The sequence below is a fragment of the Labrus mixtus genome, chromosome 9 (genome assembly GCF_963584025.1).
Source record: "Labrus mixtus chromosome 9, fLabMix1.1, whole genome shotgun sequence".
Classification (NCBI taxonomy): Eukaryota; Metazoa; Chordata; class Actinopteri; order Labriformes; family Labridae; genus Labrus; species Labrus mixtus.
Genome location: NC_083620.1, coordinates 14,367,241 through 14,395,053, shown reverse-complemented (window position 1 = coordinate 14,395,053; position 27,813 = coordinate 14,367,241). Strand labels below are relative to the sequence as shown.

The 27,813-nt window shown below is 41.6% G+C and overlaps 2 protein-coding genes and 1 non-coding gene across 6 annotated transcripts in view; all 3 read right to left on the bottom strand.

Annotated features, from left to right (window-relative positions):
• LOC132980332 (rho guanine nucleotide exchange factor 17-like) overlaps positions 1 to 11,603 on the bottom strand; it is a 65,958-nt gene extending 54,355 nt beyond the window's left edge. The window contains exon 1 of the mRNA XM_061046404.1: positions 5,860 to 11,603. Coding sequence (XP_060902387.1) covers positions 5,860 to 11,124 — 5,265 coding nt within the window. The 5' untranslated portion in view covers positions 11,125 to 11,603. The remainder of the gene's footprint in view (positions 1 to 5,859) is intronic.
• Positions 11,604 to 13,927: 2,324 nt separating this feature from the next.
• Positions 13,928 to 27,813, bottom strand: part of LOC132980334 (P2Y purinoceptor 3) — an 81,916-nt gene continuing 68,030 nt past the window's right edge. For 3 of the 4 annotated variants that reach the window (XM_061046408.1, XM_061046409.1, XM_061046407.1), the window contains 2 exons: positions 17,405 to 17,841; positions 13,928 to 16,097 (listed from right to left, as the gene is read on the bottom strand). In XM_061046408.1, coding sequence (XP_060902391.1) covers positions 15,425 to 16,097; positions 17,405 to 17,841 — 1,110 coding nt within the window. In that variant the 3' untranslated portion in view covers positions 13,928 to 15,424. Of the gene's footprint in view, positions 16,098 to 17,404; positions 17,882 to 27,813 lie in introns of all 4 variants that reach the window. The other variant, XM_061046410.1, reaches the window with a different exon arrangement.
• On the bottom strand, positions 23,214 to 23,286 carry trnaa-agc (transfer RNA alanine (anticodon AGC)). Its single transcript has one exon. It is a non-coding gene; the product is annotated as a tRNA-Ala (tRNA).

Genomic DNA, 27,813 nt, shown 5'->3' with positions numbered 1-27,813 from the left:
GAAAACTCCACACTGTATTTTCAGGGACACTCAAAATAATCTTTAACAGGTGACCAAATATTCAAATAGTGTAGGAACCAGGTGAAACGAGTATTCCTTTACCATTATTTATGACGCTTACAAACACATACACACAAAAACATATACTTTAGTATGAAATCTGTCTGTGCACAAAAAAAAAAAGCTGAAATAGCAGCTCCTCTAGAAAGTGCTGTTTCAGAGGAGGCTTTCCTTACATAAGCAAACTGCTCTGTAATTACACTGGGTGGATCCACACAGACTGCGAGAGGAGAGAGTCGGGAAAGAAACAGTCTGAAGTCAAGCAAATGGGACAAGAAACCAAGATATAGAAGAGCATAGAAAATAGAAGAACAACCACAATAGTGTCTGTTCAAAGGTTTAAACTGGCAACATTTTCCCATTGGTATGTCTCTGTGAATTTAAAAACAAGCTAGGGACTATCCTTAAAAGGGAAAATTGAAGATTTTCAAAGCGTATTGCAACTGTCATCAGCCAAGGGCAAGGACATCCAGAGCTGTTTTCCCACAGAGTCCCTTTCCCACTGTGAGAAACCAGATGGAGTCTCATGTTTTGATTTGCTGCAAATGACACAAATGTCAGTTGAGTCATAAATGTTTTTACTAAATGCTCACATGCCCCTTCAAAGAAACCTTGATTTTTCTCATACTTGCTAGACCAGGACTTTAACCAAATACTAACCTTTTTTTAGATGGCTAATGGAAGCTACAATATCCTAATGTAATGAGGCTCAAGTCCACAGATTAACTGAGCTTAGGCTATTGCAAACAATGGAAAATGATATGAGTATGATAATGAGAGTGCACGAGAGTCATAAGCTTCTGCAACTGAGGATTGATCAAAAAGAGCATGTTGCAGGATGCAAACCGCAAGACAGTAACTTATCTATGAGTCTTTCATTCCCAATGGCTGCACCTATGTGAATGACAAACAAGCTTACATGCACAATTGTCTAGGCTTATTTATCTATCAAACTGACTTTTCCAGAATGAGCCCCTTAAATGTCCCACAGCCCAACCAATGCACACTCAAATCAGAGGAACAGAAATCATTTATTTTGTGACGGCCCCGTTTGCTCCCATGGAACCCCAAACACGGAACATTGGGGGAAATTGTTTAGTCCCAAAGTTGCTTTTTAGCTTCGTTTGGTAAAATATTGTTAGATCTATATGGACGCGATCAAATTATCCAAATAGAGTCACACAACTTTTCCAGTATAGCTACAGTACCCATCCTAAGGTGGAAGTGTTAGGTAATGGAAAAGGCACGTCTGCTGTCAGGTTTGTATTCTATGTCGTTGAAACTGCAGGTATCTGCACTGTGGCCTTTTTCTGATTCTGATTCATCCCACCTCTTCCTTCTCATCCGCTGAGTCACAGAGGCCTTCAATCAGAACAAACCACATCCTCATCCTTTTATCTCTGGTTCACCTTTACCTCGCTCAACATCCCTGACTTTTCAGACGGAACTAAATGGGGGTTGACCTTTGCAGGTTAAAAAAAGAACCCCTAGGACCGCCAAATCCTTTATAAGCGTGGGCGCTATGTGTCCTTTAACTTTACTTTTAAGTCTTCTTTCAAACGAGCAAGTGACTTTCTGAATGAGCTCCTTCCTGTCCTTTGATCACACACAAAAAAGGTTTGATGGTGCATTTCCGCCCACAGCTTTTTGTAACAGAATGGAAGCAGCCCTGGAAACTGCATTTAATTTAGGAGGGAGGATATTGCTATTGGACAAGGTCAAATGTATGATGCACAATACAAAAAGGAAGTGAATTAATAATATACAAAAAACTAGTTGTCCAATCACTACAAGTTATTTCTTTGGGGTTGCCATCGAGATGTCAAAATGCTAAAATGTTTGAGTGTATTTCTCTTTTGTTCTCAACCCCATCAGTATGTCAAAGTCACTAAAGCCGGTTTCAAATTTACACTCCTATAACATCTAGATCATTTCAGAACTCCTGAAAATATCTAGATCACTTCAGGAGGAATGCTCTGGATATTCTCCTGACTTGGCTGTTCACATATACACCTCACATCGGGAGATTATTACAGACAGGGGGGGGGGGGTCTCCCGACACGAAAAGCGGACGAAGCATACAATGCTGTAATGAGAATATTTGCCTTTCTATCAATGCTACGTGTAGTTCAACGGAATCCCAATCTGAACTACAGAGCAGAAAGAAAATCATACTGTACTGGAGAACAGAAGGGTTACCACACACTGTTAATAAGTTAACTTAATTAGTCTTTGTTGGGATCTAATATTGCCACAGATGAATTAACATTGCAATTTCTTGCAATTTTTTTTCCGTTTACAATTCCAACGATTTCACACACTGCGTAACATTGGTGTCCCAATGGGATTAAACGTTAAGCGTTGCAGAAGCATGACTTGTAAATAAACAGCAGGGGCACCAGATGCACACACACACACACAGCACTGAGCATAGAACAAACCAGCTTACTGCTGGTCAGTATCTATGCATGTCTACCTTTACTTATAGCACAACTTCATTTGGAGAGGAGGGAGGAGTAAAAGCAAGAGATTGAGCAGAGGGAAAGTATTTGATTCCATGTGGGTGGCCTGATAAAACAAAGTCAGTCATAAATCTGAAGCTATAAACACTTTGCTTTTAGTCCTAATCCATGCAGAACAGAGCACAAACCAAACTTTCTGTCTCCTCTCTTCCTCTTAGTGCTTTCTATTCTCTATGTTTTCAACCATTAAGCACTCCTCTTAGCTCCCTCCTCAACCTGTATATGACTCATTAACAGTATGAAGAGTAAGAGACAGAATACTTTTAAATCAATTAGCATTTAAATCAATTAGCATGTATGTGTGAAGCACAATTAATAAAGAATCTATCAGGGATTTGGCTTGTTTTGTCAAATCATAAAGCAGGTCAATTCAAATGCATACACACATAAGAAAATGCCTAACCATTGTGAGGACTTGCTTCTTTTTCGAGACTTAATTTTGACTTTCACCATGTTGGTTGTCTGGAGCCAGAAGTTAGAGTATTTGGGCATAAGGGTTAGCAAATGCTAAGTTATCAAAGCCAAAAAGTGAGTGTGACCAGTTCAAAATCACTCAGCATTGTATTCCTTTAGAGGTGGTCGCTTCTTTAATTATCAGACTTAAACAGCCAACAGAGCTTGTAAAACATAGCAACTTGCAACTTGGTTGCCCATATCCCAGAGGGGATTCAAATTAAGGTTTCATTAAATTTTGCCATTAGAGAAACTGCAGGTATTTTGCTCTTCTGCATTAGCTTGTTTTCTCAGTCCAAGAGGTAGCACCATGTGTTTTTCCATCATCCCCCAAATTGATACACAACAGACACTCTTAAAATATAGTTTAACTCAAGTGGGTGAAAAAGATAAATATTGATAATATCAAAAAAATAATTTGTACTCATGACACACCTCTGATTGGTTTAAACCCCAGCCTTTTGTATAAAGCACCTTCTTTCATGCCCCTCATCCCCCCTCCCTCCATCACAGTTTCATTCTTCAGCTCTCTCTCAGTTCTATTTTGATCCTGTACATTTTTTTTTAGCTTGCAAGTGTTTCCTTCTATTGCTTTTCTTTTCTTTTTTTGTCTCCTTCTTTCTTTCTCTCCCCACCTGACACTTTGGCTCGTCAGCCTGCCTCACACAGAGACAAACACTATGACTTCACTTCCCTGCAATGTTCCACAGACACAGAGCAAGACTGCAAAGAGAATAACGATTCGGGAATTTAAAAAGAATAAAAGGCCAACAATGATGGGGTGAAAGTAACGACATCAGCATACTGATGGAGTTATTTTTGTCGACAGACTTTGGCCCAACATCTAGACTGATGATGATGGAAACCAGGAGAAAAGGAAGAGCAATAAGACAACAGTAAATCTGGAACATTAATAAAGATCTAATAAAAAAAAGACATAAGAAAGACGTGATGTCAGAATGTGGGTACTCCTTCCAGAAAAGGAAAAGGACAGATCTCTACCTCTCTCCATTATCTCTGTTTCCCTGTCTCCCTTTCTAAAAAGCTGTTTTTGGTGTTTTGGCTAGCCAGTTATTTATTTCAATCTAAATCTTAGTGCTGTTAGGCAGTCTCTATACACAGTATGTTGGCAAAACTCTGGGTCCCTTTGATTTGAACAAGCCATTGATATATTCCAGACAAACAAGATGCAGATTCACACACGTGGTCTTCACAACAGCAGAATAAAGAGGAAACCAGCTTTTAATGCAGGCAAGTCACAAATGTGCACACACACACTTAACACAATGGAGTGCACTCAGACAAGCCAGCCCAGTAGTGCTGGACATCATCAAACACTTCAGTAACCCCAACAACTTCCTGTTTCTGAAAGCCCATTTCCTGCTTAGTGAGATCACTCGCCAGCTTCTGCTACTGATGCAAAAGAAACAAGGAAGAACAATGGGCAAGGAAGTAGAATGAAAAACAACTAATGTGGACCAGAATACATACAAATGGGCTTCAAAGCAGCTTTGTGAGACACAACTTTAAGAGGTAACCAGCAAACCAAGTGAATAATGGGTTTTTTTTTAGCAAATGTAACATATCCAAAAATAGTGAATGACAAGCTGTGACAAATAAGGCGACATTTGGTTTCCTTATCTCTAATAAAAAAAGTATGTAATGTTGTTATGGAAGTTAATCACGTTGCATGTGTTGTGTCTGTACTGAGTGAAGACAGGATGCCAATCCCAGGGTTGTTTTCACTTTCTCCACACCTATTCAAAGTCACACCCATGAAAGAATAACAGCTTTATACTTCAGGTAGAGACCTCCAGGAGAGAAAGTGTGTGAGTGTGTGTGTGTGTGTGTGTGTGTGGCTACAAATGAATGACATAGCCAAAGAAAGTCAGACTGTGAATGCCGAGTCACACAGACTTATTAACTTCCCACTGCTATGTATTTTGACACAGTCGAACATCACGAGTGGCTGCTGTGTAGATGTTTGTAATAATTCGACTTTTATACTCCATACTCTGAATTTATCATCTTATGTACATTTATAATCTCAGAATAGATTCTTGCTCAGCGCCCAATCAGTTAACCTGTGTAATGCAGTTATACAACAATCCAGAAAGAGGCTTCCAATGTTTAGACACTGTTGAGAAAAGGCAGCATCCCAGACACCACACACCCAACCTATGTTTAGGTGAGCTGTTTATAATATCCCCCTCTATGACTATAATCCTTGCGCGGAGACGATCAATATTAGATGAAATAAATAAATGAAAAACAGACACACACACACACACACACACAGTCAGCAGGCCTGACATCCCTTAATGTCCTTTGCTTTAGATTTCTTTGATCAGACTAATAACATCCTCTGATGTTTGTTTAACACTGCTCAGCCTTGAATGGCCTTTGTATTTCCAAACTGATCCCAAATGCACTCTGAAAGAAACCGTAACAGTTCTGATCACAGTGCCTCATAAAAACAAAGGGACGCACACATGCACCTTTGGTCTTATTAATATGAAACCATGAGAACAAGACAACTGTAAAATACAACAAAAGTTGCTGTTTTGAAAGAGGTTTTACCTTAAACCGCATCTACCTCCCACTGTTATATTTAATATTCAGTAAATGATATCTCTGATATCTGATAAAGAGAAGAACAATCTCCATTCACTCACATCTTTTTTCTTGCTACATCAAACCTCACTTGTTGAAAAATCATACATGACAAAGTCAAAGACTCCATGCAACATCAGAGGAGTTAGCATGCCATCCTTGCACTTGCAGACACAGCAATGAAATAAGCAAAAAAAAAATGTGGACTCACCACTCTGGGTTTGGTCCTCTGTGGTGAAGCTGTGGATGCAGTGTCCTCCATGCTCTTCGTCTGTGGTCCAGCTTTTGTAATTCCACTGGTGCTGGACTCACTGTGCCCTTCTGAAGCTGACACCAATCTTTCAGCTCCATCCCTGGCCGCTGGAGGAGGCCCTTGGCCCTCAGTGTCCCCCTCAGCTGTGCTCAGATCCAGAATATATTTCTGGGTCACGTCCTCCAGTGATGGGGTCTCATCTCCTGGAGGCTTGGTCAAGATGGGACTATCTGTAGTGGGTCCAACAGCGAGACAGTCTGCTTCCCTCAGTGCTTGAAGTTGAGGAGGTGGGGAGATTGGTATGAATGTGGTTGGTTCACTCGCATGGCGGACATGCTTGGGTCTGGTTTTAGGTTTGGAATGAAGTAGGGGAGAGGGAAGAGGAGGGGTGATATAATTTGGGTCGCTTTGATCCTCCTGCTCCTCTGACCCCAGTTCTTGGGGCTCAATTGGGTCCTCATGAGGAAAAAACTGAGCCAGCCTGTTCGGACGCCTTTTTACAGGCCGTCGAACCATTCTAGGGGACAGTACACCAGCTAGCTTGAGGTCAAAGTTTAACTTTTGCAACTCTTTCTCCTCTTCACCCTGGTCTATCACATCGTCATCTTCATCATCAAGGTGTTTAGAGTGGATGCTTTCTGATTGGGAACGAACCTTGAATTTGTTACTGCTGTTTGTATGGTGATATGGCTGAGTCAGCAATGCTGACTGAGGTTTAACTTCTGGCTCCCACAGTTCCTCTCTCTGCTCACTCAGGATGGGCTCACTGCTGGATGGTGGGATCTGGCCAGGTTGATCCAGTTCACTGATTGGCTGTGTGCTTCTGGTCGGATTTTTGAATTCGGGGTCATGCTGAGAGAGCAACGGGGCATCGCTACGGCGACTGGGGTCACTGAATGATTTCTTCTTCGGGGCTTTGCCATTGCCGTGATCATCTGCCATCAGTTTGTCCATTGCGCCTGGCTCAGCCACGATGCTCCTTATCACCCCACTGTAGTCACCGACGACATCATCACGGAGCCCAACATCGCTGTAAACAGACAAGTCACTGGCCACACTTCCTTTATATTCTGATGAAGCCACCACAGCGGAGGCCTCTGAAGCACTTCCCCCTTTGACTGACAGTGATCCTAACAGGTTGCTGTCTACAGAGGAAAAGTTGTTCCCATCTTCTGCCAAGGAACAGCGACGCTGAGGCATGGGGTCACTGAGCGAGCGGTAGACCGTGGACTCTCCATTTCCACCAGCTGCTGTTGTTGATTCTGCATTACTGCCATTACTGGAATCAGAGCCCGTGTTGTTATTACCAGAGAGAGAGAACTTGCGTCTTCGGCGGATAGCACTTGGGGTTGCAGGGGAATCAAGAGCTCCCCCTGCGGCGCCCGCTGACCTCTGTGGCACAGCGCCGGGAGTGTTGATCTCTTCGCTGGTAGAGTTAACATTGTCACTGTCACTCTCAACAATCAGGGCAGGAATCGGCAAGGAGGGAGGTACACTGACTTCATTTGGACCATTTTTACAATGCATGTCATTCTCTGTCATTTCTTCTTTTTCCTTCTTAAACCCTTCTGCCTCATGGAGAGCTGACTGCTTCCATATGGTGACTGGCTGCCCTAGCACATCCTTAGCAACCTGTGACCCCATATTAACTCCTGCTGACCCCAGGAATGACCTCTCGGTAGGGTCATTGGGGCCTGTCTCTGGCTCTGTTACAATTCCTTCATCTGTTAAACTAGACTCATGGCCCGAGAGCTCATCCACAGAGTGGTCGTAGAACACGTTTTCCTCTGATTCACCCTTTGGTAAGGCTCTCTCCGTCTCTATGTTCTGTCTCTTTGCCTTCTCTCTGTACTCTGTGCCTCTGCTGTTGAACTTCTCCAACTGCATACTTTGTCCATCCCTCTCGCTCCTCTCCCTGTTCTCTCTCTCCCTCTCATGTTTGTCCCTGTCTTTTGTGATTTTGAATTCAGCCCCTTGAGCTTTCCTTGCCTCATCCTTAATGCTCCCTCCTGATGTCTCCTTCTCGTTTGTTTTCTTCACCTGAAAAACATCATCCTTCAAATAAATGTCAGCTTTCCTTGCAGCTTCATCATTTTCATCTTCTCTAGAACTCATCTGGCAGATGTCTCGAATGACCTGCCTGGCTTCCATCACATATTTCTCCTGCAGCGGAGGAATAACTTCCTCTTCGTCATCGTCAAATCCAAAGTCCCTCATCTTTTGCCCTCTCCCAATCCTAAAATCACCCCCGTCACTTTCTACTTCCCTTTCTGACACAGAACCCCTCCCTCCATCCCTCTCTCCATCCAGGTCAAGCTGCTGGTCAGAGAAGCTCCTCTTTGTGGGGCCACCAGTGAAGGAACCCTTCCTGGATGTTACGGGTTTGTCGGGATAAGTGAAGGATTTTGCACGCCGCAGGGTGGCAGTGAGGTCTTTCAGGGATGGACGTTGGCCAGAAGGTAGAACGGTACCGCCATGAGTCCTTGACCCCATCCTGTACACCGATGGCCCCTCCATGACCCCCGATTTGTCTCCACTCGTTTTCCTTACCTTAAGCTCTGATAGATCAGATTTCAGGAAACTTAGCAGTGACATAGTTTCTGATGTGATGTCTGGGTTGGACATGTGGATTTGGTTATTACCTTTTTCATCTACTATACCCCCATCTGTTGTCCTCTTTAATTCCATGCTCTCTCCAACTCTTACCCCTGCAGATACTACACTATCTCTGCCAAGCACACTAGATAAGGGTGTGACAATCTTGGGTCGCCCCCGCAAAGGGTTACGGGAAAAGTTATCCCCATGGCCAAAGCTTGGGGAGCGATACATAGTGAAATTCCCGTGGTAGGTTTTACTCAGCACGGATGAGGATGCAGTCCTGCTCGTGCCTCCTCCTGTCACACCCATATTCACCATCATATTTGATGCAGGGTTGGTGCTGCTGGCCTGGTCCTCCTCCTTCAGTGTCTCAGTGCTGGAGTATCTGCTGCTACATCGTGAACCGGCAGGGCTAGACGCAAACGGGAGGATATTGACCTTCGACACTCGCGATACACCGGGAAGTGTCTTGCAAGTTGGTGACGTGATGCGCTCCCATTGCTGCACCCTGGCTCTGTTACTGGGACTGCTGGGTAGTCTTGCAGAGTGGCTCCGAGACACTGTTGCCATCGATTCTCCTCCAGTGTTTTGCTGATGGCGCCTCTGTAAGTGCTCCATTGTCAAGGCTGTGTCACTGTCTTCTGATTCGCCATCATGATCATCGTAATCATCATGGCTTGTTGCGAGAGCACCGATGACCTTCTTCTTCTTTCTCAGAGAGCGGCGACGCACTGCCTCTCGACTGTGGGGGCCTAAAGAACCAGGACTGTCCTCCTCACTGCCTGAAGACCTACCAATGCCCTTTGCACCCCACCAGCCATTTTTACTGCGGGATAAATAGCTGCCTCCTCGCTCTGTGGCACCCCTTTCTCCTGGTCTGCAGGAGATGGAAGGAACCAGGCCACAAGGACCACTCCAACTGCCCCCTCCACCTCCTCTTCTTCTCCTGGTGTGCTCTTCCTCTTCGTCTCCAGAGCTGAACCTCCAGCGGGAGCTGAGAGGAGAGACAACTCTTGTTGGGGCTCTTAGCTCAGTGGAGGGAGCTACAGTAAAGGAGGAGGTAATGGCTTTATCTGAAGCTGGAGCAGAAGAGGGGGAGGAGGAGGAGGTGGTGGGGGCTGGCGCTCTAGAGGAGCTATGTGAGGAATGTAAACTATCCCTGGGCAGCCCGACCCCCTGTCTATCCTTTCTCTCCCTCACTGTCGGCTGCTGACGAGAGGAGGAGCAGGAGGAGGTGTCCAAGCTCAGGGATCGACTCGAAGACGAAGTAGCAGGGGGCTGAAGGTCAGGGCCGGGGTCAGATGTCAAGACTGTTGTCCTGTGGGTCTCATGGGCAGCCTCTGATTCAGTGCAGGGACTATGAGATCTGTATGGAGTTGGTCTAATCCTTTGGTAGTGGCAACCCCCCGAGCAATTGTGACCGCTACTGTTGCTCCTGCTGCTAGGAAAAGTATTTTTTACACTAACTGTTTTCTTTTTCAAACGTTGTGTCTCTATGTCCACTTCTTCGTCGTTTGAGAAATGCTGCTGGTCAGTTTTGGCATAAAAGTCCATATCGTGACAAAAGGCTCGTTTAGCAGCACTGTTTTCTTTGCTTTGTGCTCCCACTATGCATTTTTCATGCAAAGGCAGGGCACTGGCTTCATTGGCCGAGCTGTAAGGTGAGAGTTTGTCACCTCGATCCGAGAGAGCAGCACTCTCACTGGGGCCGAGCTCTTGTAGAGAGCCTCTGTCTGCTGCTTTTAAATTCACACAAGTGTCAGCCTTGCACTGCTGCTTACATGTGCTTTGTCGCTCGTCAAATATTTGCCTGATTTTGGTGACACTGGGCCACTTGTCTGAGTGCAGGGGAACAAAATCACCATGGTGTGTAGAAAGATAACTTCTGTGAGATTTACAGGGTGGAGGAGCCCCTCTGATAATAAACTCCTCTACCTCATCTGTAGTCAAACTCTTTTTAGAATCAGAGGGACATGGATTGATCTGTGAATAGTCTCTCTTACCAGAGTTGTTGCTGCTGCTGTCGGATGATAAACGTGTGAAAATCCGCTTCTCCCTTTTCTTCTCCGTGTCCGAGCCTGACACAGAGTCCGTGCCGGAGTGAAACTTTTGCGCCTTATTGTCTGAAGGGAAATCTTTAGTAGAAGTAGTGTCACTATCCCGGAAACATACGCCACTGCTTTCCTCGTTCCACGATAGACGAGATGGAGACGGGTCGGTGTAGCCCCTGTCCCGGGGAAGAGTGCTGCTGCTCCCCCGCGTCACTGCTGCGCCGTCTCCCGGTGAGCCTCTGGGCGTCCTGGAGGAGCTTTTGAATTTCTCAGTGAGCTGGCGGATGGATGGAGAAATCGAAGAGAGAGGAGTGGAGGAGCCTCGCTTGGAATCTGCGGTTGGGAGGCTGGCGGTGGTGGCAGTGATTTTGGAAACTTTTCTTGACACACTGACATTACGCGTCGCCAAGGATTGTTCTGCTTTGCTGGGCTCCGGGGGAAGGGCGACGCCAGCTGCCTCCAAATCCTCTGAGTTGTGCTGCTGGTTTTCGCTCCTGTTAGTGCTCCAGGACCCCAACTTTTTAAAAGAAACACTGCGATAGACGGCTGCATTCTTCTTCTCTCTTTCTGCCATTGTTCATGTCTGTCTTCGGTTTGATTTCAAAGAAACATTTTAACCTCACGCGTACAACAGATCCAAGCACCTTTTGGGGTTGTGGTCCATTCTCCCTGCACGCTAACGACATGAAACCCCAGCGACAATCAGTTGTTGTAAACTAAACTGTTGGCAAAGCATCAAACCGCAACGGTGTGTCAAGTGATTCAAAGTTCAGTGAGAAAGTTAGGTGCTACTGTGTTTTAGAACTTACATGTTGTCGATTCCAGGAAACCGCATCCGTACTCGGAGGAAAAGCGAAACAACTTTTAGGGGGGCTAAATCTTTCCCAACCTGTTCACAAACACAACTTTTCCATTGTTATCCTCTATTATTTCCAGAAGTCTGGCCAGGTGAGCACGCCTGCACAGGCCCGACACACCATTCCCTGCTAATTCCCAAACAGTTAGTGGATTCCTTATTTTGGCATGATTTGGTTTTCCGTGACTTATGTTGTTTTTTGCATGTTAATGTCTGAGATAGGGCAGAGGGGGTGGGCGGGACTAGGGGCTGACATGGCCCCCTCGGGAATTGAGAGGAAAAGCTTCTTTTCTGATAGCAGAAGACAGATACTGTGTATAAACTGGGTGTAATTATAGCCCTTTCCCTCGTGAAAAGGGACAGTTGCACTGTAGGGAGTTTAAGACAGAAAACTGCACATTTTTCAAAAAAGTTTTCAAACTGCAGCAGTGTCTCAAAAACCCAAATATCTCCCATATAAACACTTGACAACACACATTAGATTTGTAATTTACAGTAGCCTAACGAGTACAATTATTTTTCTTTTTTTTTTGCCTTTAGAGGTAAATTGTCATATAGTAAGGCAGAAAATAGGCCAACACTTTAACATTGGTAGCTCAAATTCAGCATTAGCTCGATTTCCCACAGTGTCGTGGAGGTGTGATAGTGAACAGGGGTGTCAGCATTCTGAGGGGAGAAGAGAAAAAAAAAAAAAAGTGCTCACTCATACACAATAACCCCTCTGTGGTGCTTCCCATGTGGCTGTCTGGTTAACAGGTCCTTTTGTTCCAGGCAGGAACCCTGAGCTACAGAGGAGATGTTGACTGCAGCGCCCTCTATAGTCTGACCTGTGCAATGTCAGGTCAGTGCTGACATACTGTATAATCATCTTAGAACAAGTCAAATCATCTTCTGAAAGAGTTGAGATGCTACATGTACTTGTCTGCAGGTTTCTGTGTTTTAAAAATGTCCCCCTTAATCAAAAGCTGTTGCAGGTAAAAGTCATGTAATCCGTCCATCCATGCATTATCTATACCACTTTTTCCGTTTTGGGGTCGCAGGGGGCCGGAGCTGATCCCAGCTGTCATTGGACGAGAGGTGGGGTACACCCTGGACTGTTTGCCAGTCAATCACAAGATTAATATATAGAGACAGACAACAAGTCATGTAATGTAATCATCAGACATATAATGTGAATAATAAAAAGTAATGATAAGGTGTGAATTTTTATAGTGGAGTCTAAAAGCATTGTGTTGCTGTTATCTTCTAATCGGCCTCCCGTCTTAAAATTGGACTTGCCACCTTAACCAATATGGTTCATTTTGCATTGTGAAGAGGACAGTGTAGAACAATATCCAGTAGAAAAGAAATCAAGTTAGGCTTGTGTGACCTTTTTAATGGCTAGTTTTACTTATAGACAACATTCAAAGAATTTCACAAGATAAGTCAAGAAGGTAGCTTTGTAAGAGAAAAAATATATAGCCTATATTAAAACATCTACATGATTCTATGTAACAAAAATAAAATTGTACTTCAGATACTACTCTATTATATGGTTTTACAAAAATAAGACTTCTTCTAAATAATACTGACTAAAAATGGGTTGGCACAGTGCAGAGACATCTTTTTAAACACACACACTTCTCATTTCAGACCCTCATCACAAATATTTGACAAAGTAGTTACTCTCACACAACATACAGTATACTAGGGTGCGCTGGTGGCGCAGTGGTTAGTGCACGGGCCCCATGTATGGAGGCTGTCGTCTCAAGCAGGCGGCCCAGGTTTGCCTCCCGCCTGTGGCCTCCCTCCCGCATGTCACTCCCCACTCTCCCTCCCTGATTTCCGACTCTATCCACTGTCCTCTCTATCCATTAAAAGCCCAAAAATAAATCTTAAAAAAAAACAAAAACATACAGTATACTAGTACATCACTGAATATGCATGCTGTACAGACAAACATATACGTTTCTAACATTTTTAAGCACATGATGTCATCATTTGGTAAAAGAAAAATCCCTTGAATTTGTAATGCATGAAACTTATATGTTCATAAACTGATAAATATTAAATTTCTTCCCTCATGGGTGCAAAACTCAAACAATGTTTGCAAGTTTTAACTACCTGTAAGTGATGTGGTCGTAAAGCTGCCTAAAAGCCTTGTTGCCAGCAGTTTTAAAGTTGCTGGTGAATTTATTTTTCAATCTGAATTAAAGATTACTCCAGTCATTTCAGTTTAATTTCACCTCTAAATATCAACAGAGAGGTTCAGAGTTTCTGCTAAGGCAGATTTTGATTATGATCAGGATTCATTCATGTTAGCAGTCAAGAGCATCATCTTATACAATTCAATACACTGTATGACTTTAAATCCAATCAAATTAGTTGACAGCAACAACGTTAAAAGAACATGATGTCTGCAGTGACCTACATGAACTGTGTACATAAAATATGTTTCCATTGTTTGTTTGATACACTTCAATATGGCCCCTTGATGTTCAACTCATGAACATTACTGATAACCAAATCATACACTAAGTAGCTCAGTTACCTCATTTGATTCTGTTAAAAATACAAAAAGTAACTTTGAAAGTATTATTCCCTTTAAGTTACACACTGAAGAGACTTAGCATGTATATCCAGTTTCAAAACGGTTCTAAATAGTAAATAACGAACATATAATGTAAATCTCCTCTATGAGAGCTCCCTTTTTTAGATGTTCACTTTTTTTTTCATCTCTTATAACAGAAAGTTCAGTCTTAATTAGACCGAGCCCTAGTTTGTTTAAAATTTTAATTTAAGCATCTAAGGTACCTGATGTGGATTTTTAAACATGCATAAATTGCTGTTTCGACAAGGTTTTAAAGGATTTCTTTTGTTTGAAGGACATGTGGAGAAAGCCATGGTGAGATGGCCTCTTTTAGTTTGATATGAGCTGAATAATTAAAGTTTGTTGGCATCAGTGTATCTCTGATTGTAGTAGGTAAGATGTAATCATTGTTGGATCACACGTTCACAAACAATTCAAAAGCAAGAACAGAACAGAACCAGAGTGCCAGTGCAGAGGAGTAGCAGTGTGGAGCATTCATCACCTAGTGGTCAAAACATGCAACAACCAGCCTTAAAACTTTTTTACATTGGAACAATGCGTTACATTAAGAGGGAAAAACAGAAGAACAGTATTATATACATTCATCACTTGAACAACTTTTACAGACATTCTTTGACACCATTTAATGTTTTCATTTCCACACAGAAGTGCTTCATGCACGTCAAACATGCAGTCATAGACATTTTAAATGTCTTTTGGCATTATACAAGGCTCTGTGCCGCAGTGCATTTTAATGAGCTTTCCTTCTCTTTACAATTTTATCACCACCTCCACGTAACACAAAACAAAATTCACCTTTCATTCTTGGTTCTATATTTTGTTAGGTTTAGTTTAGTTTATACTGTAGTTCACAGTGTTTAACATTATATAAAATACATAAACTACACCGGTCACAGTTCAGACTGATAGTAAAATTTCACAGATAACAGAGAATCTGCAGGATATGAATGCCCTGGTATTCTGCTGCTATAGTCATCATTTACAGTGTAGAATGGGCAGGAACAGTAGTGCTATGCCATAAAAGTGATTAAATAATAGTGAATAAAATGTCTGAATGCCAAAGAGAAACGTCCATAGCTTATTAATGCCAATTTACAATAACACACCTCCTTGTTTTCTGACTTTTATCACTTTTATCTTCCACATAACAACATTACAATCATCGTGTTTCCTTTCAGGAGGCTTCTTGACATGTCAGTGCCTAAAACCCTTATGGAGACCCTCTCAGGGAGATACAGTTCTTTGTCACAGTGAACAGTAGTTATTAAACGCACAAAGGACTGCAGGTTACCTTAGAACATGCACAGGAAACCTGTTGCAAAACTCTGCAACCATTGCATGTACTATTATGCCGCATCATAAGGTCCACTGCTTGTACATCATCAAGTCTTTAAGAAATACTTTGGCAGAATATGAGGTTCTGTTGCCTCACACACTGGTGCCCTTCTCCTTCAGGGTGGTGATTCTGACCATAAACCTCTTGGTGCTCCTGCGGTAGCGGGGCTGAGTGAAGTAAAAAAGGATGGGGTCCAGCAAGCTGTTCATGCTGGCGAACGGCCTGGTGCTCTTATAGATGATGGAGAACAGGTTTCTTGTCTCACACGGGGCACCAGACAGAGTTCGTATCACCAGGTACATGGTCTTTGTGAGATGAAACGGCAGGAAGCTTATGCAGAAAACTGTAGTCACCAAAATGATCATCCTCACCGCTTTGTCTCGTTTCTCCCCAGTTGCCAAGGTGACACCCTGGTAGGAAACCGGGCGGCAAAGGATGTGGGCCATACGACAGTAGCACACCAACACGACCATAAAAGGCAACAAGAAGCCGAGGCAGGTCAGAGCCATGCCGTAAGGATAGTAGTCTAGTGATTTATTTGGTGTGCTTAAGTCATAACACACAGTGCGGTTTCTCTGGATTCCTATTGCTGCAAAGTGAAAAGTTGGGGCGCACAGGATGGCGACCACAAGCCAAACCCCTCCACAGATACACCATGCCAGCCTGGATCCACCTTGTTTCAGCCACATGGCGAGAGGATGGCAAATTCCCACGTAGCGGTGCACGCTGATGCAGGTGAGGAAAAGGATGCTGCCATGTAGATTACTTAAAACAGGAAAGTGTAAGACAGAAAATATTGTTCAATCAAATCTTAATTTTTCAGTTTTGCATTTTAATACAATTACAATTGTACTGTATATGGCGGTGTGACCTTGTATCAAACCTCTGCAAAGCAAAGTAAAAATAATTACAGAAAAGCTGGTGTGCAACTTATTTCAATTCCTCCTGTTCAGTGTCAATGAGCAGTTTACATTTGCTAGATGTTTTTTAAAGGAGCTATATGTACGTAACTCTGACACCTGGCATTTAAAATAGGTACTGCAGTCGAAATTCAAAACATTGAACAGAGCTGTCTCCCTCCGCCCCCTCCTTCCTAGATTGAATGTGCATGCAGGTTGCTATGTAGTGGACACTAAAGCTTCAGTGTTTAACCAGCTCTGCATCGATCATGAAAGAATCTGAGTTCTAACCTCTCCACATTTTTCAAAAGCATCTCCAATATTTATCCCAGTTTCACCACATGTCTGGTCGTCGAGCTTATTAGAAAAATGCAGAGGCTTGAGGTTGGGTAGAATCAGTTATATCTGAACCAGTTCTCTTGCCTGCTTCCATCACTGTTGGTTTGCTGTTTATCTAGCAAACCGAGGGGCATCCAAAACAGCTGTATGGCAGTGCCTTAAAACCACCTACCTTCTTTGGTCAAAACAAATACAGACCATTCAGGACCAGAATAAAACTTAAGAAGGAGGACATACTGGCTGCTGCATTGTTGTCAGAGATGCTAACACTTCATCACAACATGTTTCCTTAATGTCTGATCATATAGTAAGGTCATGTTATGATTAAATTCAGTAAATATTTTACATATTTTGACCTTAAACACACTAAAAGGTTCAGATCTTCCACATGTCATACTCTGGAGGCCTGAAAGAGCATAAATAAACACTTATGTCTGATTACAACTACATTAAAGATTATATAAGCTAGTCACATAAAAATGTATATTTGGCTGATAACAGCAAGTTAGGGGGTCAGCACCACAGTAAAATGGTGCTGATCAGTTCCTTGAATTGGAAGGAGTGAAATTGTTTGTGTAAGCACAGATTTTGTGTGACATAATGACCTCATATACAAGACCAAGAATTTAATGGAGCTCTAAAAACGCCTAGACTTTCAGCAGAAAAAAGTGCTGTTTGAATCGTATTATTGTACCATAACGCCAACATAAAACACCATTCATTTCAAAATACGTCCACAAGAGTGCGCTGTTGGTTGTATTATTTATCTTTTAACGCTTCTAACACACAACTCTATAAAAAAAGAATTAGTCAATATTCAGAAAAGGATCTCACCTGTAGAACTGAAACCGGACCAGTTTACAGGAAAACTCCCCAAAGGGCCAGTAGTCATGGCTGCCGTAGTTGTAGATGAGCAGGGGAAGGGACAACACGTACAGAAAGTCGGCTATGGCTAAGTTGAGCATGTAGATGTTGTTTTTGGTCAGATGTGGTCGAGTCCTCCATATATTCAGTATAACAGCTGCGTTTAGAGGAAGGCCAAGCAGAAACACAAAGCTATACACGACAGGGAGTAAAATACGTTTGAAGTCTTCTTTATAGGTGCAGCGGAGGCCACTCGACCTGCTGATGTTGTCGATGCTGGGGATGAAGCTTTCTGCCGAGTACAGCTCTGTGGTGTGTTCACTGCTGGAGTAGAAGTCCAGAGAGAAAGTTTCAGAGATGAGTGTTTCTGTTGGGAAGGAGTCGACAGAATATGGCATCTTCACACTCTGGAGGAGACACAGGGAGAGACAGGAAGGGGTTCAATATCTAACCAGAAATAAAAACACGAGCAATGAGGTGGACATTCAATCATAAATCTGATTTACAGATTACCAATGTAATTGTGAGCTATCAGCAATGCAGTAACGATATCACCAGTCAAAATAGAACTCACATTTTTTATGAATATCTGTGCAAACCACACACATTAAACCATTCTGACCTAAAAGCTTAAAAAGTATTAATCCAACAATAGAGACAATGCAGATAATTATTAGACTATACATGCCAGTACACACTGAAAAATACATGTTCTAATATTGTATATTAGTAAAATTCATAATAATAAAGTTGAGACAAAAAGGGGTAGGATTCAATACGTTATAACTTCTTCCTACTCCTTTTCAGGCATGGCAAATGTAAGAGCGAGTGAAGGACTTATGGCCAATTTTTCTTTTGTTGTGTATTTGTTTTCTACATATTTTTAAGTACAGCTATTTTTTTTTTTACGTGTTCGAAATAAAGACATCATCTCAATTTTAAAAAAAAAACTGCTTTAAGTTTGTCAGTTTATACAGTGACACACAGAAATCTTTCTCCACCAGAGGGCAAAAGAGATCCGTTTATGTTTGATTTGGTAACTGGGTAGAGTTTTTTCCTTTTTCAAGTTATGCCGCCTGAATGTGTTGAGGTTTCTGCCATTGGAAATATTCACTGTGAGCAGCTGGTATGGCCGGCTCTTCAGCAGAATAAGTAGGTACTACTTTGGTGCTGTGCCAAATTAACAGTACCAAAACAGAAAAATACTTCATTTCCCCTTAAGAGAGTACAATTATATCCAGGTTTTTGAGGTCCCATAGCATCACATTATAAATATGTCAAAAGGGGATATTCAGGGGAAAACTGAAAACATATTGCTCTCTACATAGTTTTTGTATGAGAATTCGCTCTAATCAATGCCTCTTGTTGTTTTACTTCGTGTTTACACCTACAGGTCTCTTACATCATTAAACAATAAAACTGCACGAACACATGGTAGACGTATTTGAGCATTTTGAAAGGTTCCAACATGACATTGCTCTTTTTAAGGGCTACCAAATAAAAAAAAGACTGTTATCATTTGTTTATTTTAAGAGAGTACTTAATCATTGTACTGATGTAGTGGAATAAATGAAAGTAGTCTTATATTAGACCCGTAACTAATAACTGCACGAGTTGCTATGTCAACGTGTATTAGTAGTTACACTGTTCATAGAAAAACTGCACCAAAACAAATAATGGCAATAAAATAAAATCCAGTTCATTGTGATAATTAAATCCTTTCATTACTTGATGACAAGCGGGAAAGCTGGACAGCTGCAAGTGTTGAATAGAAAAACACTGCAGACAGTCTGGTCTCCCACACAGACCTCACACTAACTGGGACAGGCTGAGATCAATCAACAGTCCTGATTACTGCACCACCATCAGTCATATTTATTCCTTTGATTGCAGCATGTGGGCGACTAAGTGATTGGCCACTTTATTCCTTTGTCTGTGACTCACTGCATTTCACTACTCCTAAAAAGAAAAGTCTTGATGTGTGCAGTGTCCTACAACTGCTTGAAGTCTTGATCTTTGTTTCTAAATTGTGTTTTCATAGGACTGTGTTGCTTTTACTCCTCTGTGAAGGTGCATGGACACTTTGGATTTGTACGCTGATACATGATATTATAATTCCTCAGAGAGTTATTGAAGGAGAGTAGGAAGGGGAGAGGGCCGAGTGCCAGCCGATTTTAAAACAATTCACTCCACTGAACCAACGAACAGGCCAGGAGGGATGACCAAGGTTTTCAGTCAGTTGTGTTTGCTGATGACTCATTTACAGCTCAAGTTGGATTTTTTGATTTGTTGAAAAGCCTGTCTAAAGGAAGGTGGTGGGAACAAATCTCTTGGCATTTGTTATAGGTCAGTGACGTCATGACAGCCACTGAGTAACAACTCTCTCTGAAAACACTGAACAATCAAAAGTGATCTCTGGTTAACTCCATAAATCCCACTGTCAGATTTTATGACGGTAAGGGAGAGTGGGCACCTTCAAGTTTGGGCCTGCGTTTAACAGGACCAACCAATTTTCATCTTAGTTTTTCAGATGGGAAAACATCCATCACAAGACGCTTCGATGTTGCCTGCAAATTCAATTAGTTTTTTGTGAATGTGGGAACTTCCATCTCTAACAAGTTTAGTAACACAAATGAAAGTCCAACCGATTATATCAGAGGTAGTTTTCCATCAGTTTGCTTTTTTGAACCTCTTAACTGTAATGAGATAAATTATATTATAATAGAGCTAAAAAAAAATCTTTCCCCCGAGTCATGACAGAATTAGTGCAACCCTTGTTAAAGAGGTAAAAAGATAAATATTGAAACCGCTATTACATATGTTTACGGTGTCCATGGAAACTGGTATTGTTCCTTCTGATCTCAAACTGGCAAATGTTATTCCACTTTTTAAATCAGGTGATCCAGGATATTTTACCGTCCCATTTCAGTTCTTCCATGCTTTTCCAAACTTTTAGATGAACTAGTACATAAACACATTCTTAAACATTTGAACATGTATAGTATACTGTATGAACACCAGTATGGACTCCAAAAGAATCCCGATGCCTATAATATGTCCAATATTATTTGCAGATGATACAAATTAGCTTGTCTCAAATAAAAATGTGTCAGTACTTATGAATGAAGTAAACAATGTCATTAAATGTGAAAAAAAAATAACTTCATGATATTTGCTGGAAAAAATAATTATAACTCTGAATTATTGAAATTGTAAATGATGAAGAAATTACTAAAGTAACATCAACAAGATATTTAGGGATCTTAATTGATGAGAAACTTACATGAAAAGATCACATCAGTTTTGTCTGCAGTAAAGTTACACAATCTCTGGGGATTATTAGAAAAAAATGTGTTTTCTTACATTCTTCTTGTATTCCAATATTATTTTATAGCCTAATATATCCATATCTTACTTACTGTAACATTGTATGGGCCAGCACTTTTCACACATATCTTCATAAAATTCTATTGCTGCAGAAACGTTTTGTCAGAATGGCAACTTTCTCCAAGTCCCGTGATGCAACCTGATGTACATATTGACAAATCAATAACACTATACAGAGGATCCAAATTATGGAACACACATTTGTATTTACTAAATGATACAAGATACAAAATGAGACTCAAAAATGCTTTGATGTCAGAAAGATTTGTAGTGAATAGTGAATTGTCCTGATTTTGTTATATTTTCTAAAAACTGTATTTTATTTATGTTTGTATGTTATTTTCAATTTGGGTAAAATATATTTGTGATTTTTTTTGCTTCGTTATTTCATTTCAACTTTGTTTAATCTCTGGAGGTGAGGTTTTGAGATAAGCCCGGAGGGTTTCTACCTCACCTACACATGTGATTTGTTTTTATTTAGCTTTTACCTGTTTGACTCTTCTTTCAACAATGTGCAAATAAACTCAACTCAACTCGACTAAACCTAAAGGGAGTTATGAACTCCTGAGTCTGTGTGTCAGATTTTGGTATAAAGGCAGCTAAACCTCCTGTAACTCTGTACATGCAGAGCAAAGATGATGACGCTTCATGTTTGTGATAGTGGTACTGCTTTGTGCCTGTTGGTATTCATAATACCTGCATGTATTTAGAGTAAACATGTCAAAGGGTGAGAAGTAACATGAGACCAAAGACATTCTTCATTTACTAAAGATCTTAATGACACACTGGAAAATATCAGTTTACTATAATAGAGAGGAAAATAAAGTATAACATACACAGGATCCTACAAGCCCTAGCAAGGAACTCATGAGTCGACAAAGCAAAAGCGGGAACAACAGCAGAAATCTGCTCCAAGTTCGGCTCCAGTTTCAACATAGAATAAATTAAGCCTCATTAGGAGCAGCACGATACTCGTTTATCACTGGAGGAGGATATCCTTCATGAAAAATGGATGACCTCCTCAGTGCCAGTTTTTTTAAATTATGATTAAAGGGGCAAATGTCCAGATCTATTTCATTTCATGTGGTAAAGTTACACACATATTTTTAACCCTCACCTAATCTATTTAAATTTACTGCATACTGACAAGTGCATGCTATACATGCACTGCTTACATGTAAACAAAAAGTGCTAAAATATACACTTTTGAACCCTCACTGGAAGAATTTATCAGGAATTTATTTAAACTGCGTAGAAAATTACACTTGACAAAAAACAATTAACAGGGTGCAGCTGGCCTAGCGGTTAGGTCACGCCCTATGGAGGCAACAGTCCTCCAAGCAAGTGGACTGGGTTCAAGTTCGATTTGCGGCTCCTTTCCCGCATGTCATTTCCTGCTCTCTCTTCCGATTTCCTACTCTATCAACTTTCCCATCAAATAAAGGAAAATCTTAAAGAAAACCTTATTGAAGAGTTTCCCTTAAACACAACAGCACTGTGTTATTTTATATGGCTTAAAAGATCGCCATCATGCTTCAGCTCAAACACATTACAGACTAATACAGGCCAAAGTGTGCTGCTGAAATCTGAGCAGTCTATCTAGGTAAAGTATTTGTTTGTTATTACAATCACAGCTTTGAATTTGTCAATATTTGAATAACTAGAATTCCAAAAGAGTCAGTAGTTGAGGCATTTGTAAAGCAGCTAAAGTTGATTTTTTTCCCCTCTTTCTTCAAAGAATGTTATAAGGGGATCAGGCTTGTTAAAAAGTATAAAGAAACAATGATTTAGTCTCGTCTGTGTTCAGGGTTACTTCACACAGCTACAGTATGGTGTTGCCAACATGACACATGAATCAAAATCCTGCTCTCCTGAAAACAAAGATTTTCAAAGGAAGTTTACAAGTAAGGTCTTCATAGGAGATTTATGAAAGGTGCAAATCACCGCTGTTTACGTAATTAGGTAACATGACGCTACATTTACTCCATCAATGCAGTTAAAGTAAATTTGAACATTACTCTGGGACAACTTCCAGGAATTGGCCTGGATGTGTCATAGTGGGTGTGAAGGAGACACCTACTTCTGCTTTAGGACTTGGTGGAGCTGTGTCTGAACACAGCTGTTTTATGTCTTGCAAACTTCTTGAAAGTTGTCCTTGCATCTTCTATTGAACCCTCTGTGTGAGGAAACGGTCTCTGAACCGAGCTGTTACAGGTCCAACAGCTCAGGGGGGAAATCATATAATAAAGTGCAGCATCAGAAAGTTAAAACATTCATTCAGTTATCTGATCGAAGACAAAACTGCACATTCATGGCCTTTCAATGCTGGATCTGCTCATCAACATTAAACCTATAACTCTTACTGTGTGTTCCACCCATCCAAAAGGATTCTTGGAGAATGCGGGCATCGATCCCGCTACCTCTCGCATGCTAAGCGAGCGCTCTACCATTTGAGCTAATTCCCCCATGCAGCACAAGGCAAAGCCCATGGCGTTAAGAAGGCCCCACCCCCGACTCAGCCCACAGGAAGCACTACTACAAGAGACGCTCCCTCACTCTGATTTCTGTTTAACCCTTTCTTCCCCCTCACTCACTCACACACACACACACACACACACACACACACACACACACACACACACACACACACACACACACACACACACACACACACACACACACACACACACACACACACACACACACACACACACACACACACACACACACACACACACACACACACGCTTTGACAGGAGAAACACACACTGCAGCACACTCTCTGCCCTCAGGCGTGCAGAAAGGCAGAGCTGAAGGTGACGCAAGATTATTTATAAACCCTGCAACTCAGGGTAAATATACAAGCTTAACCACGCAACATAACCACAGCAGGGTTGTAAATCAAAGTCCACATGGAGGGTTTTAATGATTATTAAGCATGACCATCAGGACTTTTGAACTGTGGATGAAACAGAAAATATGTTAATATCACAGTTTATATCCACCCATGTGTCTCCCACAGAATGAAAGTAAAACCGTGGTATTTAAATACTGGAAAGTATTTAAAATGACACATTACCCTCAGGGCAAATCAATGGCATATGGCAAAGATTAAGTAGTTCCACCGTCATTTACAGGAAGGACATAATACCAGAGAAGAAGTCTTTCCATGTTTTCTGCATTTGACTGACAGGAAGACCCTTCTCCCCATAGCTGAACATAAAGGTAAGGGAGGTTCTAAAAAACAGAATGGGGATAGAGTCAATCTTTCAAAAGGATAAATATCTTAAAACTAAGCCAGCCAGACACATGATGTGGACAGACAGAAAACCTAATGCCACATGCAACAGATGTAGCCAAAGCTAAGGCATATATTGTGAAAATGCACATCTCAAGGACCTGAACTTCTGCTTGAATTTAATGGTTCATTTAATACTTAGACCACTAAAAGTCATCCTCAAACAAACAATTATTAATTATTAACTTTCATTTTTCATTAACACGTGTGTACAAAGAAAAGACAAATCTCTAAATCAGTTTATCTATTTTACAAGTTCACACTAGAACCAGACCGATTAATCAGCCAGCCGATATTATCATATCAATGACTATCATGTCGGCTAGTATCATAGTATTACACTTTGGCTGTCACCAGTAGAGTATACTATATAGATCACAACAATCTATATCTATATCTATATCTATCAATCTCTACATATCTAAGCTAGATCTAAGAAAGATATTGGCCGATATATCTGTATCTATTTCTCATTAATGTACACTCAGCACCCCATCTTGACAGAAAAAAAACAGAAATGTAGAAATTTTTGAAAATTTATTAAAAAAGAAAAACTGAAATATCACATGGTCATAAGTATTCAGACCCTTTGCTGTGACACTCATATTTAACTCACATGCTGTCCATTTCTTCTGATCCTCCTTGAGATGGTTCTGCTCCTTCATTGGAGTCCAGCTGTGTTTAATTAAACTGATTGGACTTGATTAGGAAAGGCACACACCTGTCTATATAAGACCTTACAGCTCACAGTGCATGTCAGAGCAAATGAGAATCATGAGGTTGAAGGAACTGCCCAAGGAGCTCAGAGACAGAATTGTGGCAAAGCACAGCTCTGGCCAAGGTTACAAAAGAATTTATGCAGCACTCAAGGTTCCTAAGAGCACAGTGGCCTCCACAATCCTTAAATGGAAGTAGTTTGGGACGACCAGAACTCTTCCTAGACCTGGCCGTCCAGCCAAACTGAGCAATCGTGGGAGAAGAGCCTTGGTGAGAGAGGTAAAGAAGAACCCAAAGATCACTGTGGCTGAGCTCCAGAGATGCAGTAGGGAGATGGGAGAAAGTTCCACAAAGTCAACTATCACTGCAGCCCTCCACCAGTCAGGGCTTTATGGCAGAGTGGCCCGACGGAAGCCTCTCCTCAGTGCAAGACATATGAAAGCCCGCATAGAGTTTGCCAAAAAACACATGAAGGACTCCCAGACTATGAGAAATAAGATTCTCTGGTCTGATGAGACCAAGATTGAACTTTTTGGCTTTAATTCTAAGCGGTATGTGTGGAGAAAACCAGGCACTGCTCATCACCTGCCCAATACAATCCCAACAGTGAAACATGGTGGTGGCAGCATCATGCTATGGGGGTGTTTTTCAGCTGCAGGGACAGGACGACTGGTTGCAATTGAAGGAAAGATGAATGCGGCCAAGTACAGAGATATCCTGGAAGAAAACCTCTTCCAGAGTGCTCAGGACCTCAGACTGGGCCGAAGGTTCACCTTCCAACAAGACAATGACCCTAAGCACACAGCTAAAATAACAAAGGAGTGGCTTCGGAACAACTCTGTGACCATTCTTGACTGGCCCAGCCAGAGCCCTGACCTAAACCCAATTGAGCATCTCTGGAGAGACCTGAAAATGGCTGTCCACCAACGTTCATCATCCAACCTGACAGAACTGGAGAGGATCTGCAAGGAAGAATGGCAGAGGATCCCCAAATCCAGGTGTGAAAAACTTGTTGCATCATTCCCAAGAAGACTCATGGCTGTAGTAGCTCAAAAGGGTGCTTCTACTTAATACTGAGCAAAGGGTCTGAATACTTATGACCATGTGATATTTCAGTTTTTCTTTTTTTTTTAATAAATTTGCTAAAATTTCTACGTTTGTTTTTTTTCTGTCAAGATGGGGTGCTGAGTGTACATTAATGAGAAATAAAATGAACTTTTTTGATTTTAGCAAATGGCTGCAATGAAACAAAGTGAAAAATGTAAAGGGGTCTGAATACTTTCCGTACCCACTGTAGGTATCCCAAAAATCCCATATCGGTCGGGCCCTGGTTCACAGATTCTGAAACAACATTCGGCACTTATTAGCAGCGACGGCCACTCTGTATACTGTACAATATGCCTGGTGCATTTCAGATATGTTTTCCTCTAAATAATCTTAACTCTAACAGCAGGTAGTGGGGGACTGATAGTATGGTTAATAAAGACTCATAATGTCTACCGTACACTTACACACAGACACTCTCTGTCTAGGGTTAGGGAGTAATAAACACAGGGCAGCAGATATGAATGAGGGTGAGAAGGGAGATGTTGAGTTGAGGAGGGAAAGCAGTGACCAATTAATCCCTTATTACTTTCTAAACAGAAATCTCTTCTTTCCCTGGCCATGCTAATCAATGATCCATGTCTGCATGCTGCTGCTGCTCGCCCCCTGCTCAAACACACACACACATAGGGTACCATACTTGCATACACACTTGGCCTCTGGCTGTAGTGAATATGAAAAGAGGCAAACAAAGCGAAAAAGAAGGGAAACAACAAAACATTTAACACTGCAGACACACGTCAAAACAGGCTCAATTGCAGCAGTGTTATTAATTTAGAAAAACACATGAATTCACATGTACAAAAACCAAACCAAAACATTTAGCAAGTTATTTCTAGTCTGCTGAAAAATTAATATAATGTAAAAAAAAACATTTGCACAGGGCTGCAGGTGACAAACGCACTCTTTGCCATAACTTGTAGACAAAGACGTGTTGGTGCCCGTCTTGGTAAGGACTGGAAGTGAGGATTTTATCAGGAATTATGCAGTTGCCACAGACGGGAAGTGAATGCAGCTCTGATGAAACACAGAAACAGAACAGTAGGGCAATGGGCACCAAATATCTAACCGCTGAGACACCATGAGGTTGCTTTTTGCACAATCATCAGATCAGATTCACTTAAGCACTGTACTCAGGTCAGCTGATTCTGGTTTATGATTGTACAGATTATTGTTTTATTTTGATCCAAACAGGTATCTGTCCAAAGTAATGGTTATGGTTGGAGTTTGTGTGTGTGTGTGTGTGTGTGTGTGTGGAACAGGTCGTGTACCAGAGTGGCTAATTGGGAATGCACAGACCCATGAACCATATAGTCCCTGGTCATTGGCTCTCTACTGTCAACATTTTAAAGGAATGAAATGCCCCTTAATTGCCTTTATGATCATAAACATATGTTTCTGACTAATCAAAGCTTAGAAATATTAAAAACTGGGGATGTCATCGTCTTACAAAGCTAGATACCACTCTAGCTATTTCATGAAAAACAGTGATAGAATAATTGAATAAAAACAGATGTCATTAACTGCCCTGTGAAAGTTTTTCATGAACATGTGGAAGTTTGAATTTGATGGTAACGTTCTTCAAAATACCCTCCCAAACAAAATCAGCTATTGGGGCGCTGATGGCCTAGTGGTTTGGTTGCACACATGTAGAGGCTATAGTCCTCTAAGCGGGCTGCCCGGGTTTAAGTCCAACATGTGGCTCCTTTCCCCCATGTCATTCCCCACTCTTTCTCTATCTCTGACTCAATCCTCTTTCCTATAAATAAAAGGCAAAAAGCCCCCCCAATTAAAAAAAACAGGATGTCAGCATGACCTCAATGACTGGATGAATAACTAACTGAATGATTATCAGGCTGACATTTTACATCTT